This window comes from Schistocerca cancellata, chromosome 2, assembly GCF_023864275.1.
Source record: "Schistocerca cancellata isolate TAMUIC-IGC-003103 chromosome 2, iqSchCanc2.1, whole genome shotgun sequence".
In the NCBI taxonomy this organism is placed as follows: Eukaryota; Metazoa; Arthropoda; class Insecta; order Orthoptera; family Acrididae; genus Schistocerca; species Schistocerca cancellata.
The window spans coordinates 281,156,270-281,171,028 of record NC_064627.1 but is presented as its reverse complement, the minus strand read 5'-3'; the positions used below and the strand labels follow the sequence as shown (position 1 = coordinate 281,171,028).

General features: G+C 43.3%; 1 protein-coding gene across 1 annotated transcript in view; it reads left to right on the top strand.

The window, feature by feature from the left end:
* The window catches only part of LOC126161621 (sphingomyelin phosphodiesterase-like), a 137,586-nt gene that overhangs the window by 80,953 nt on the left and 41,874 nt on the right, over positions 1 to 14,759 (top strand). The window contains exons 5-6 of the mRNA XM_049917582.1: positions 4,017 to 4,189; positions 8,144 to 8,338. Of these exons, the coding sequence (XP_049773539.1) occupies positions 4,017 to 4,189; positions 8,144 to 8,338 (368 nt within the window). The remainder of the gene's footprint in view (positions 1 to 4,016; positions 4,190 to 8,143; positions 8,339 to 14,759) is intronic.

Below are 14,759 nucleotides of genomic sequence, written 5' to 3'. Positions count from 1 at the left end.
GCTGGAAGTTCGGCCATATGTCTTCCCGCTGTACTTCCAGCATCACATGCCAAGATTGCTGATGCCCACCACATCCCAATACTCCATGTGCCCCACCTCCCATCTGTGTCAACTGCAGAGAACACCATTCGCCTTGGTCGCCTGACTGCAGGATTCTCCAGAAAGAAAGGAAAATCATGGAGTACAAGACTCTGGACAGACTGACTTACACTGAGGGTAAGAGAAAATTTGAACGCCTGCATCCTGTGCGTATGACATCGTCTTATGCTGCCGCTACAACAATTTTGGCATTCTGGCATCATCAGCTCTGCCAACCCAGGTCACCTCTCACAGCTGGAAGACTACATCTGCCCCCTTGATGGTGGGGGGCATTTCCCTCCCTGTAGCTCCTGCACCACCTACTTTGGGAGCAACACCTACCCAAACCATCATGGACGTCCGTCTCCACTTCTAAGACAGAGAAAAGTAAGTCTTCTTCGGCTTCTCTCACTAGGAAAGGGTCCGTTGGGTCACTCCCTTCCCAGGTTTCTTCTAGTGGGAAAGACAACACCCACGAGTGGCTGAGGAGCCCAAAAGCAGCTTGTTGTAGGGCTTCATGCTCATCCTCAGTCCCGGAGACTGAGTCAGTGAAGTCCTCCCAGCCAGGGAAACCCAAGGAGTAGCGAGAGAAATCCAAAAAGAAAACCCCTAAGACCAAGGAAATTGCGGTGGCAGCCAGACCATCGCTATCTACAAGCTCTGTGGCTGAGGATGGGCTGGAGAGTTTGCCGTCTGCTGAGGACCTAGTTCTCGCCAGACCCTCAGACACAATGGATATAGACTTCTCAGGCAATGAATCGGTGGCAACAGGTGACTCTGAGGCGTAATTGCCTCAGTGAATGTTCCATGCCTTCCCAGTCTCACGATGTCATCCTCCAGTGGAATTGCAGCGGTTTCTTCCACCGCTTGGCTGAGCTATAGCAACTGTTAAGCTTTAGACCTGCTATCTTCATTGCCCTCCAGGAAAACTGGTTCCCAGCAATGTGAACTCCTGCCCTCCACGGCTATGAGGGAACTGTGGCGACTCTAATCGAGTGTCAGGTGGAGTTTGCATTTATTTCTAAACTGGGTCTGTAGTGAACATGTGTCCCTTCAAAGCCCCCTTGTAGTTGTAGCTGTCAGAATAAGGACGACGCAGGAAATAACTATCTGCAATGTATATGTTCCTCCAGATAGTGCAGTACCCCTAAATGTATTAGCTGCACTGACTGATCAACTCCCTAAACCTTTCCTACTTCTGGGAGATTTTAATGCCCATAATCCCTTGTGGGGTGGTAGGATGCTTACTGGCCGAGACAGAGATGTCGAAACTTTACTGTCGCAATTCGACCTCTGCCTCTTAAATACTGGGGCCGCCACACATTTCAGTGTGGGTCATGGTAGTTACTCGGACATCGATTTATCAATTTGCAGCTCAGGACTTCTCCCATCTATCCACTGGAGAGCACATGACGACGTGTGTGGTAGTGACCACTTCTCCATCTTCCTGTCACTGCCCCAGTGTCAGGTGCATGGACACCTGCCCAGATGGGCTTTGAACAAGGCGGACAGGAACTTTCACTTCTGCTGTCACCACTGGATCTCCCCCACATGGTAACATCGATGTGATGGTCAAACAGGTGTAGTACAATTGTTTCTGCAGCAGAAAACATGATACCTCGCTCTTTAGGGTGCCCAAGGCGTAAAGCAGTCCCTTGGTGGTCGCCGAAAGTTGCTGAAGCAATTAAGGAGCGTCGGTGAGCTCTACAGTGGTATAAGCGGCACCCTTCCCTGGAGCACCTCATAGCCTTTAAATGGCTCCATGCCTGTGTTTGCTATCTTATCAAACAATGGAAGGAGGAGTCTTGGAAGACATACGTCTCCACCATTGGGTGTCACACGTCACTTTCCCAAGTCTGGGCAAAGATCAAACGTCTTTTCGGGTACCAGGCCCCAACAGCTGTCCCTGGTGTTACCATAAATGTCGAGTTATGTGCCGACGCAAACGCGATTCTTGAGCACTTTGCTGAGCACTTTGCTCGAGCCTCTGCATTGGAGAATTACCCCCCAGCCTTTCGCACACTCAAACGGCGGCTGGAAGGGAACGTCCTTTCATACACTACACGCTACAGTGAATCCTATAACGCCCCATTTACAGAGTGGGAGCTCCTCAGTGCCCTTGCACACAGCTTCTGGGCCTGATCGCATCCACAGCCAGATGATTAAATATCTCTCATCTCACTACAAGCGACATCTTCTCGTCATCTTCAACCGGATATGGTACGATGGTGTCTTTCCATCACAATGGTGGAAGAGCACCATCATTCCAGTGCTCAAATCCGGCAAAAACCCGCTTGATATGGATATCTATCAGCCCATCAGCCTCACCAACGTTCTTTGTAAGCTGCTGGAACGTATGGTATGTCGGCAGTTGGATTGGTTCCTGGAGTCACGTGGCTTGCTGGCTCCATGTCAGGGCGGCTTCTGCCAGGGTCGCTCTACCACTGATAATCTTGTGTCCATTGAGTCTGCTATCCGAACAGCTTTTCGAGACGGCAACACCTGATTGCCGTCTTTTTTGACTTACGTACAGCATAGGACACGACTTGGTGACATAATATCCTTGCCATATTGTATGAGTGGGGTCTCTGGGGACCACTTCCGATTTTTATCCAGAACTTCCTGTCACTCGGTACTTTCCGTGTCAAAGTTGGTGATTCCCATAGTTCCATCCATATCCAGGAGAATGGAGTCCCGCAGGGCTCTGTATTGTGTGTCTCTCTACTTTTAGTGGCCATTAACGGTCTAGCAGCAGCTGTTGGGCCCTCCGTCTCACCTTCTCTGTATGCAGATGACTTCTGCATTTCATACTGCTGCTCCAGTACTGTTGTTGCTGAGCAGCGCCTCCAGGGAGCCATCCACAAGGTGCAGTCATGGGCTCTAGCCCACGGCTTACAGTTTTCAGCCACAAAGTCGTGTGTCATGCATTCTGTCGGCATCATACCATTCATCCAGAACCCGCATTTCACCTTAATGATGATCCACTCACTGTAATGGAGACCTATCAATTCCTAGGGCTGGTTTTCGACACTCAATTGACTCGGCTCCCTCATCTTCGTCAGCTTAAGCAGAAATGATGGCAGCACCTCAATGCCCTCCATTGCCTGAGCAACACCAATTGGGGTGCAGATTACTCTACGCTGCTGCAGCTCTACACGTCCCTTGTCCAATCCCGAATTGACTATGGGAGTGTGGTTTATGGTTTGGCAGCGCCTTCAGCATTGCATTTACTCATCCCTGTGCACCACTATGGGGTTTGATTAGCGACAGGAGCTTTTAGGATGAGCCCGTAGGCCAACATACTGGTGGAGGCTGGAGTCCCTCCACTGCAGATCAGTCGTGCGCAACTGTTTGCCAGTTATGCAGCCAGTTATGTAATTCCAAGAGTTACATTTATTTTTAGATGCCAGAAGAAGGCAGCTAGATATATGTTACGATTATCATCCAGAAAGTCCTGCAGAAACCACTTTCAGTTTCCTAACATAATTACAGCACCCAGGGAAAAAAATCTCTTTGTAATTGTTACAGAAGCAATTTATTTTCAGTTTATGTGATTGATTAATATATGACTCTTGCCAGCAGTAGATATTTTGATGAGTTGTATAGGTCAATTAATGTTTGGAATTTAATCCTTAAGAATGTAACTCAGTAATTTGTCTGTTAATGTCACAGTCAGTGAGTGTGCTGTGATCTTGTTTTGAATTCATTCTGTAGTTGTATAAATATTTTACTGCAATTTTTCTCCCATTGTGGCAAAGACTGCATACCAGTACTATTATGTAAGTAGTTAAAAACTACATGTCCTGGTAAAACCTTCCATGGCTCAATTGCCTTAAAAATAAGAGTCTTATGGGATAGTAAATAACAAGATATTATGTGAATTTAACTTGTAAATGAAAGTTTTGGCAATGCAAATTCTGAAATTATTTGCTCCGCAGGACATCAGTTATGTTTACTTTACTGGTGATGTAATTGACCATGGAGTGTGGGAGACAAGTAAAGAAAGAAATAATGAGTCATTCCAGCTTTTTTATCCAACATTGAAACAAGCATTCAATGATGCCCCTGTTTTCCCTGCAGTTGGCAATCATGACGCACATCCTCAGAATCAGTAAGTCCAATTCCCAGTATACTAGAGGGATAGCCCAATTTGCCTGCAGTTTCATAGATAATTTTAAAGGTATAATTACTTTTTCTAATCCTTTGAAATAAGTAAGAACAATATTCTTTGAACTAAATTTATAGTATAGTCACTGCAGACTTTATTAGACCATTCTAAATCAAAAACCTCTTTTCAGAAGCAAAGGAATATGCTGAAGCATTGTGAATGCTTGGGAGCAAACATAAGGATGATACTACTTGCCATTTTATCATCAGTGAACACATGAATTTTAACAATAAAGTTTATTGTAGTCAATTGCTCCCATAAATTATTTATGACTGAAGTGGTTTCAACTGATAAGTGATTTTAAAAGCCCATAGATATAGCTCACACAGGATACGTTGGCCAATGTGCAGTGACCAGTTTTCATCCAAAGCACTGGGTGAGTTCATTCGTTTGTTCAGAAGGGGAGGCCAATAAGTGTTCTCCACCTTTCAGCCAGTCAGCGATGGCAGAATCGAGGCTCACATTCTGCGATCTTTCTCACATGATTTTACAGAAGCTATTCGATTAAAAAAAAAACATTTTTGCTTTACTTACAGCTTTATATGTCAATTTCATGATGTGACCGTAATTTATTTAATGGTCATAATTTTTGTGATTTTTATGTGAAAGTAAAACACTGCCCAAAATTCAGAAAAGTGTGCAATGAAAAATGAATTCACCATGATCTAACTTTTGGTCCATATTATATTTTATAAGTTGCCTATGAAATTTAGCTAACATATTGAATTTTTTCTTAGACTTGGGTAGAGGTACACTGTGTGATCAAATGTATCTGGACACCTGGCTGAAAATGACTTGCAAGGTCATGGTGCCCTCCATTGGTAACGTTGGAATTCAATATGGTGTTGGCCCACGCACTCTTGCAGGCATATGTTCAATCAGGTGCTGGAAGGTTTCTTGGGGAATGGCAGCCCACTCTTCACAGAGTGCTGCACTGAGGAGAGGTATCGATGTTGGTCGGTGAGACCTGGCACGAAGTCGGCATTTCAAAACCCGACGGCAGCGCCGCATAGCGACTGTCGTTACTACGAGCCCAATATTTTAATGAACCTCTCTCATTCATACACTATGTGTTCAAAAGTATGTGGACACCTAGCTGAAAATGACTTACAAGTTCGTGGCGCCCTCCATCGGTAATGCTGGAATTCTATATGGTGTTGGCCCATCCTTAGCCTTGGTGACAGCTTCCACTCTCACAGGCATACGTTCAATCAGATGTGGGAAGTGTTCTTGTGGAGTGGCAGCCCATACTTCACAGAGTGCTGCACTGAGGAGAGGTATAGATGACAGCGGTGAGGCCTGGCATGAAGTCGGCATTCCAAAACATCCCAAGGATTCAGATCAGGACTCTGTGCAGGCCAGTCCATTACAGGGATATTATTTTTGTGTAACCACTCTGCCACAGGCCGTGCATTATGAACAGGTGCTCAATAGTGTTGAAAGGTGCAATTGCCATCCCCGAATTGTTCTTCAACAGTGGGAAGGAAGAAGGTGCTTAAAACATCACTTTAGGCCTGTGCTGTGATAGTGCCACGCAAAACAATAAGGGGTGTAAGCCCCCTCCATGAAAAACACGACCACACCATAACGCGACCACCTCCAAATGTTACTGTTGGCACTACACATGCTGGCAGATGACGTTCACTGGGCATTCGCCATACCCACAACCTCCCATTGGATCGCCACATTGTGTACCGTGATTTGTCACTCCACACAACGTTTTCCACTGTTCATTCGTCCAATGTTTACACTCCTTACACCAAGTGAGGGGTTTTCTGGCATTTACTGGTGTGATCTGTGGCTTTTGAGTAGCTGCTCCACATGTAATCCAAGTTTTCTCACTTCCCACCTAACTGTGACAGTACTTGCAGTGGATCCTGATGCACTTTGGAATTCCTGTCTGATGGTCTGGATAGATGTCTGCCTGTTACACATTACGACCCTCTTCAATTGTGGCAGTCTCTGTCAGTCAATAGATGAGGTCAGCCTGCACGCTTCTGTACTGTGCGTGTCCCTTCACATTTCCACTTCACTATCACATCAGAACAGTGGACCTAGGGATGTTTAGGATTGTGGAAATCTCTAGTACAGGAGTATGACACAAGTGACACCCAATCACCTGACCACGTTTGAAGTCCATGAGTTTCGCAGAGCAACCCGTTCTGCTCTCTCATTATGTCTAATGACTACTGAGGTAGCTGATATGGAGTACCTGGCAGTAGGTGGCAGCACAATGCACCTAATATGAAAAACGTATGTTTTTGGGGGTGACCAGATACTTTTGATCACATAGTGTATCTATCTGTCACTAATCTCGAGAAGATTGATCTGATGTAGCAACTCTGTAATCATGTCATGTCAGCAATAAAGTCAGAGTGAAATATGCACAACATTCCTCATACTTCATAAGTGGTTTCAGAGATTGAAATGAGATTTTGGCTAATGTAGCACACAAATGTGTGTGTGTGTGTGTGTGTGTGTGTGTGTGTGTGTGTGTGTGTGTGTGTGTGTGAGGTCATTGGTCCCTAGACTTCCATACTACTTAAACTAACAAAACGCACATACACACACACTCATGCCCGAGGCAGGGCCGCAGAGTCGGTGGCATGCCACCTCTAACCACACTGTCACTCTGCACAGCTAGCACACAGAGGGGAGAGTATTTTACCATATCTTTTTTATGTAAAACTTCATATCTAACATGTTATTCCAAAAGTACAGACTTTTTTGGTGAAAGAATGTAAATTTTAAGGGCTATCTATAACTGGTGAAACAAGAAATGTTATGGGTTTTGCAACAACATATGTGAGGACATTACATGTCTTTTTGTACCAAGGATGTGCTTTTTCATAAGCTACTGACAACTTTTCCTCAGTTTCTCACATAATAAACCACTGTTCCACAATTCTCTCCCAGTTGTGTCTGCGCAATGTATTAGCACAGCTCTGTTGTGTTTTGGCAAAATAAACAAATTTTTACATGGAAACCGGAGAAATGTGTTGGTTTTACTTAAAATTTGCTACTCATGATGTTTCTCTGAAAGTTACGAATTGTTAACAAGCCAGGCAAAAATAAATCTCTCCATTTTTGGTGGAATTCTTTTTAGATACTAACAAAAGCACGGTCATCATGCGAGTGTGTGCATGGAGGGGTACCACTCAATATTTACAAAAAATGTGAGTGTAGGCTTCAGTTTAGAACGGCACTTCCCCTTCAGCCCTTGGCATTTCCCCTGCAGTTCTCTGAGCAGCCCCCCACCACTGCTGCTCTCCCCAGCCGACTGCGCATCTAGTGGCCACGGCACTTTGCACACACTATACTTGTTGGCTAATGGCAGCATGAGAACCTGCTGGGAGTCTGGGAGTTTCTTGCTGGAAGACTGCTTCTGATTACTGTACTTGGTAGGAAGCTTTTCATATTTTCCTTGTTATCAATAGAGAGCAGCAGCAGCAAGCACATTACATTTGACAATAAAATTTCAACTAGAAGTCTCACATAAATGGTGACTCTTCACACCTTCTGATGCAGGCATCAACCAAAAAGCATCTATGGTCTACTGAAAATGACCAACCCAGTTTACAGATTAAATAATTTATGGGAGCATTTAGCTGCAATAAACTTTATTGTTAACATGGGGATGTAATAGTGCAGGACATTCACTTAAGCACAGATCACATCATGGGTGTGTGAGCTGTACTTGTGTGAATGTCCATCCTGGACTTTCATTGTTTAACATTAAATAAATATGATTCAGGCTGTATTTTGTTATGATCAAGAAACAGCAATCATGGTAGTTCCATAGACATTATGTCTAAAATTAATGATTAATAGTGAGTAAACTCGTATGACTGATTATTTGTAATTTGCAGACATTTTGTCTGTCTATTTTTAAAACAGGTACGCACCTGATGATGTAACAGATGAAGCTGTGTCCACCAAATGGCTGTATGAAACAATGGCAAACCTGTGGCAGACATGGCTACCAGCTGACATAGTGCCAACTGTTACAAAGGGAGGATATTATACAACCCTTGTGAGGCCAGGTCTTCGGATCATATCTCTCAACAACAATGTGTGCTATAAATATAACTGGTGAGTAAGTAGGATTTTTTACAATTTTGAATTCACCTTTGATTACAATTATCTTAAATTTACACAGTTTTTCACCAAACAGCAGTTGCTTTTGGGCTGACTCAGTATAAAACTTCATGTTTCATTCCTATAATATAATGAATCAATATGGAAACTTACTTCATGTAATAATATGCCTGTTGATAAATTGGCACACGGTAAATTATCCATTCCACCACAAACACTGCTTAAATTGTTATTCTCATTTGCACAACACAGCAAATTTTAGTTACATTACTTCTGTATTCGAGGTGGCTTAAGAAGATCCCTGATAGCTTGCAGCACTGTTTCCAGCTTTCACCTGTGAAGTGCAAATGGCTACAGGCAGAAACAGTTGCTTTCTATGGAGCTGTGACAACACTACAGTGCTGCTATGGAGATGTTCACAAAATAGCATTGTGTTATTGGTTGATATAGGCATGCAAAACTGCCACATCCAGCCCACAGCGACTATCAGGGATCAACTTATGCTGACTCAGCAACAGTCCATTGTTGTCCACGCAGGATTCAATTTCCACTGCATTAACTTTTGAGTTTGTACTTCAATATTCAAAACTGAGCACAAAAATATTATTTAGAGAGGCAATATTTCTCTCCATTTACCAACAGGTGAAGAATATCAGTTCATATTATGTTATGATTACCCTATATAATTTTATTGCCTGTAAATATATAAACACAAAAATTAGACTCATTCAAATCAGAAGTATCTTCTTACATGTAGTTCTCTCATAAATTTGTTCAGTATCAACTGCATCAGGATGGCATTAACGCATATTTCATTATGTGCATCATCCCTTGAATATGCTCAAAATTGATTTCAATTTTTGTTACATTATTCATATCAAGGACCTATATCAAGAAAATAAAGGAGACACAGAGCTACAAACAGTTCATGCACAATGCACATAGACTATTATACGAGAAGAGTCATAACAAATTATTGAAGCTGGGTGTCTTACAAAAGATGCCTGGAAGGGGTCTGCAGGTCGCGAGGGGCATTTGCCAGCTGTTTCCACTGAGTCTGCTGGTTATCACTATGCATTGTTCCCAGACACCAATACTTTGGACGTGCCTGTACACTGTGCGACTGAGTGTGCTGGTGTTTTCTTTTGAGTTTTTTTGTCAAGTTCAGTCATTTGAAATATTGTTGCCAGACATCCTTATTGGAACTGCATTGAGCCTGGAACTTTCCCTACATTTATGTCACTGGGCCCAGTCCTCAGACAGAAACACAGTGCACATGTATTCTATACTGTACAACTGACTATTTGAGTGTTTGCTTTGAGTTTCCTGTTGAGTTTCCATTCTGTATGGTATACACGAAGCATCACTGTGTTTCTTTTGTTGAACTATGCAAAAACGGAATCATACATAAAATATCAGCCAAATTCAGGCAAGAACTTCCCATTGTGCATGTTCCCAATGTTTCAATGATACACAAATTAGTGAAGAAATTTCAAGAGACTGGATCTGTGTTACACAAACAAAGATCTAAAGAACATAGTGTTTCAACTGGAAATAAATTAGATGAGATAGGGAAGGCCTTGGAAAGAAGTCTGCGAAAATCTCTGCAATGTTTGGTGCTTCAGACTGGTGTGTCAAGAGCATCTGCTCACAGAGCTGTGCACAAACTGAAATTGAAATCATACAAAATGACAGTACTGCATCAGCTGAGAAATTCAGATACTGTTGCTCAACGTTGTCATTGCAACTGGCTGTTACAGTCTATGCATGATGGGGAAGCTGATTCTGAGATGCTTCTTTTTTTTCTGATGAAGCATGGCTGCATTTGTCAGGCTATGTAAAATGTCAGATCAATCGGCATTGGAGTGCCAAAAATCCTCATGAATTACATCAACAACCTCTGCATGAAGTGAAAACAGCAATGTGGTATGAAATTAGTGCAAAAAAAATTTTTGGACCAATCTTTTTCCACAAAACAATATGTTATGACAGGTATGTGAACAATATACTGCATCCTATTTTTACAAGAACTAACACCTAATGAAAAGACGTACAGTTATGTCATGCAGGACAATCCAAGACCACACATTGCCAATGCTTCTATGACAGCAATAAGAAGTGTTTTTGATGATAGAATAGTTGACTGGCCTCCTCATTCTCCAGATTTAAATCCATGTGATTTTTATCTTTGGGGAATGTTAAAAGACAATGATGTATGCAACCAATCATCACACATTCAGAATTGAAAGACAGGGTTGGTTTGGCTAGTCATTTCCCAGGTTGTGGTGGCCAAAATTTGTCAAGTGTTTACTAATGTGTTCAGGAGATGTCAGGCTGCTCTTAACACAGAGGAACACTATTTTGAGCAGCTGCTGTAAATAAAAGTAAGCTTAAGCTAATCAGATGGCAATGTTGTTTATGCTTAACTCAGGGGAAGCACACATGCAGCCAACTACCACCAGAAAAGTGTCCGAGAGATGGGCACAGCAGTGGTGGCAGCCGGTGGCCGTGCTGCATGACTCATGGACCACCCATCCCCATCTTCCCCTCCCTTCCCCCCCTGAGCATCTTTTGTGAGACACCCTGTATTTGGAACATGTTACCATGCCAACTAATTTTCAGACACCAGTCAGATGCTGTAAATATTCTCATCTGCTCTAATTCAACTGTTGCACTAATTTCTACAAAATGCATAATCTGAATTACACCAGAAAGGCTATGGTGTCATGACAGAAAGGCTATGGTGTACTATTCTGTGTACTTACTATATCCTACATGTATGTAAAATGTGTCTTACAAATATTAAATAAAATAATGAGGTCAGTATTTGCTCAAGAGATATGAGAACCCACACAAGACTTCAATAGAATATCTCTTCGCTTTTTTCATGATTTACAAATGGGTTTCCTTGTACATATCCCTTCCGATGAAAAGTATCTGGATGCCTATTGGTAGACATTAATATGAGGCATGTCCAACTTTCAAATTTTTGATGGCTTCAACTTTGCCAGGAATACTTTTAATGAGGTGTCTAAATGTCTGTGGAGGGATGGCAGTCCACTCTTCCTCAAGAGCCAAAACCAGAGAAGGGAGTGACATTGGGCATTGGGGTCTGGAGTGAAGTCAGTATTCTAACTCATCTGAAGGTCTTCCATTGGATTCAGGTTGAGGCACTGGGCAAGCCAGTCCATTTCAGGAATGTTATTGTCCACAGGCCACAGCTGCTTTGTGATAGATGTAGTGTCATGCTGATATAAAAAATGATTGTCTCCAAAGGGTTACTCTACTCTATACAGTACACAGACTGCGAAATGTGTTCATATCCTTCCGTGTTTAGTGTTTTATTACATGCAATAAGTGCACCGTAACTGTGTTAAACTTCTCCATACCATGTCACAACCAGCTCTGTACTTCACTGTTGGCACTACACTTGATGACAGATAACTTTCTTAAGGAAGTCACCAAACTCAAACCATTTTATCGGACTGCCATGGGGTATCACTCCAAATCACTTGCTTCCAATTGTACACCATCCAATGGCATCTCTCTTTACGCCACCTCAAGCATCACTTCACTCTTTCTACAGAAATGTACAGCTTATGAGGAGCTGCTCAAACATTGTACCCCATTCTTTTTATCTCCCTAGGCACAGTCATTATATTAGCTGGACTGCTGGTAGCACTTTACTCACAAGTGATTCATCCACTGATTTCATGCAGTCGTTTTCAACTACCCTCTGCAATGCTTGGTGCTCCCTGTCTATTAGTACATTAGGTCTGCCTGGTTTTGCTTTAGCTGTGCTGTTCCTTCATTTTTCCTCTTCACAATCACATCACCAACAGTACTTGGGCAGCTTTAGAAGAGTTGAAATGTCCCTGATGGATTTTTTACTCATTTGATGTCCAATGACTAGTCCACATTCGAAGCCACTGAGCTCTCGTGATTGGGCCATTCTGTTGTTACTGCTGCTCTACTGATAACTCAACATGCCCTAACTCTTTTTATACTGTAGGGTCCATCTCTCATGACATTTAGTGGCCAGTTACATAGGAGTATCTTGTTATTTTTTATTAGATAGTGTGTGTGTCAAAGCCAAGTGCCCTTAGCTAATGTAGTAGTTCAGTGCAACGATTTGAAAAAGAATGTCATTCTTAAGCCATTAATGGAAACTACACTCCTGGAAATGGAAAAAAGAACACATTGACACCGGTGTGTCAGACCCACCATACTTGCTCCGGACACTGCGAGAGGGCTGTACAAGCAATGATCACACGCACGGCACAGCGGACACACCAGGAACCGCGGTGTTGGCCGTCGAATGGCGCTAGCTGCGCAGCATTTGTGCCCCGCCGCCGTCAGTGTCAGACAGTTTGCCGTGGCATATGGAGCTCCATCGCAGTCTTTAACACTGGTAGCATGCCGCGACAGCGTGGACGTGAACCGTATGTGCAGTTGACGGACTTTGAGCGAGGGCGTATAGTGGGCATGCGGGAGACCGGGTGGACGTACCGCCGAATTGCTCAACACGTGGGGCGTGAGGTCTCCACAGTACATCGATGTTGTCGCCAGTGGTCGGCGGAAGGTGCACGTGCCCGTCGATCTGGGACCGGACCGCAGTGACGCACGGATGCACGCCAAGACCGTAGGATCCTACGCAGTGCCGTAGGGGACCGCACCGCCACTTCCCAGCAAATTAGAGACACTGTTGCTCCTGGGGTATCGGCGAGGACCATTCGCAACCGTCTCCATGAAGCTGGGCTACGGTCCCGCACACCGTTAGGCCGTCTTCCGCTCACGCCCCAACATCGTGCAGCCCGCCTCCAGTGGTGTCGCGACAGGCGTGAATGGAGGGACGAATGGAGACGTGTCGTCTTCAGGATGAGAGTCGCTTCTGCCTTGGTGCCAATGATGGTCGTATGCGTGTTTGGCGCCGTGCAGGTGAGCGCCACAATCAGGACTGCATACGACCGAGGCACACAGGGCCAACACCCGGCATCATGGTGTGGGGAGCGATCTCCTACACTGGCCGTACACCACTGGTGATCGTCGAGGGGACACTGAATAGTGCACGGTACATCCAAACCGTCATCGAACCCATCGTTCTACCATTCCTATAGCGGCAAGGGAACTTGCTGTTCCAACAGGACAATGCACGTCCGCATGTATCCCGTGCCACCCAACGTGCTCTAGAAGGTGTAAGTCAACTACCCTGACCAGCAAGATCTCCGGATCTGTCCCCCATTGAGCATGTTTGGGACTGGATGAAGCGTCGTCTCACGCGGTCTGCACGTCCAGCACGAACGCTGGTCCAACTGAGGCGCCAGGTGGAAATGGCATGGCAAGCCGTTCCACAGGACTACATCCAGCATCTCTACGAACGTCTCCATGGGAGAACAGCAGCCTGCATTGCTGCGAAAGGTGGATATACACTGTACTAGTGCCGACATTGTGCATGCTCTGTTGCCTGTGTCTATGTGCCTGTGGTTCTGTCAGTGTGATCATGTGATGTATCTGACCCCAGGAATGTGTCAATAAAGTTTCCCCTTCCTGGGACAATGAATTCACGGTGTTCTTATTTCAATTTCCAGGAGTGTATAAATGATGGATGCTAGCATTTCTGAGGCAAGAGATATATGATGTTTACACCACATGCTATGAAAAATGGAGTAAACTTCATCACAGCATACCATATAAATAGCAGTAACTACAACACAAAAAATCTCCAAATGAAATATAATTTTGCTGTTCAATCTATTATTATCAGATTTACAAAATATTTATATCACTTAATATTATTTTTTTCATACAGATGTGTTATTTTGGTACAAAAAATACCAAAGTTATATTTTTTAAAATGCTATTGATCACTGTGTTCTTTTTGAATGTCATACAAGTGATTTTCAGCAGTATAAGCAAGAAAGGGCATTTAGAAGCAAACAACCTCTATCATAAATTATTTGGTTGACACATTAAAGTAAATATAGTTCTTGCAAATTCTGAAATTAATCTCTGCGTATTACACTGATACAAATAAACTTTTAACTATGGCACTGAAAATGATAAAGGTGGGAAAGAACAAAAACAAAGTTTTGAGAAAAATAGATGTTTGTGAAAATCATATTTGTAGAAAAGCCAACAGTCCCATATGTTTGACCTGTTTTTTAACCAAGTCCCAATGTCCTGTATTTCCCATGAGAAATAATTTATCCACTTTTAAGTTGCAAATTTTTAAATAACATTTAGGATTATTATTATTAATATTAATTCACAAAATGTTTATGTATACACTGATGGCAATAGTGTCTTTCTGAAAGCTGTAAAGTTTGTGATTAATCTACAATTAGAATCAGAAAATAAATAACAGGTATTAAATGCACCGTACACACACAATTATGACCTATGCAAATACTTCATG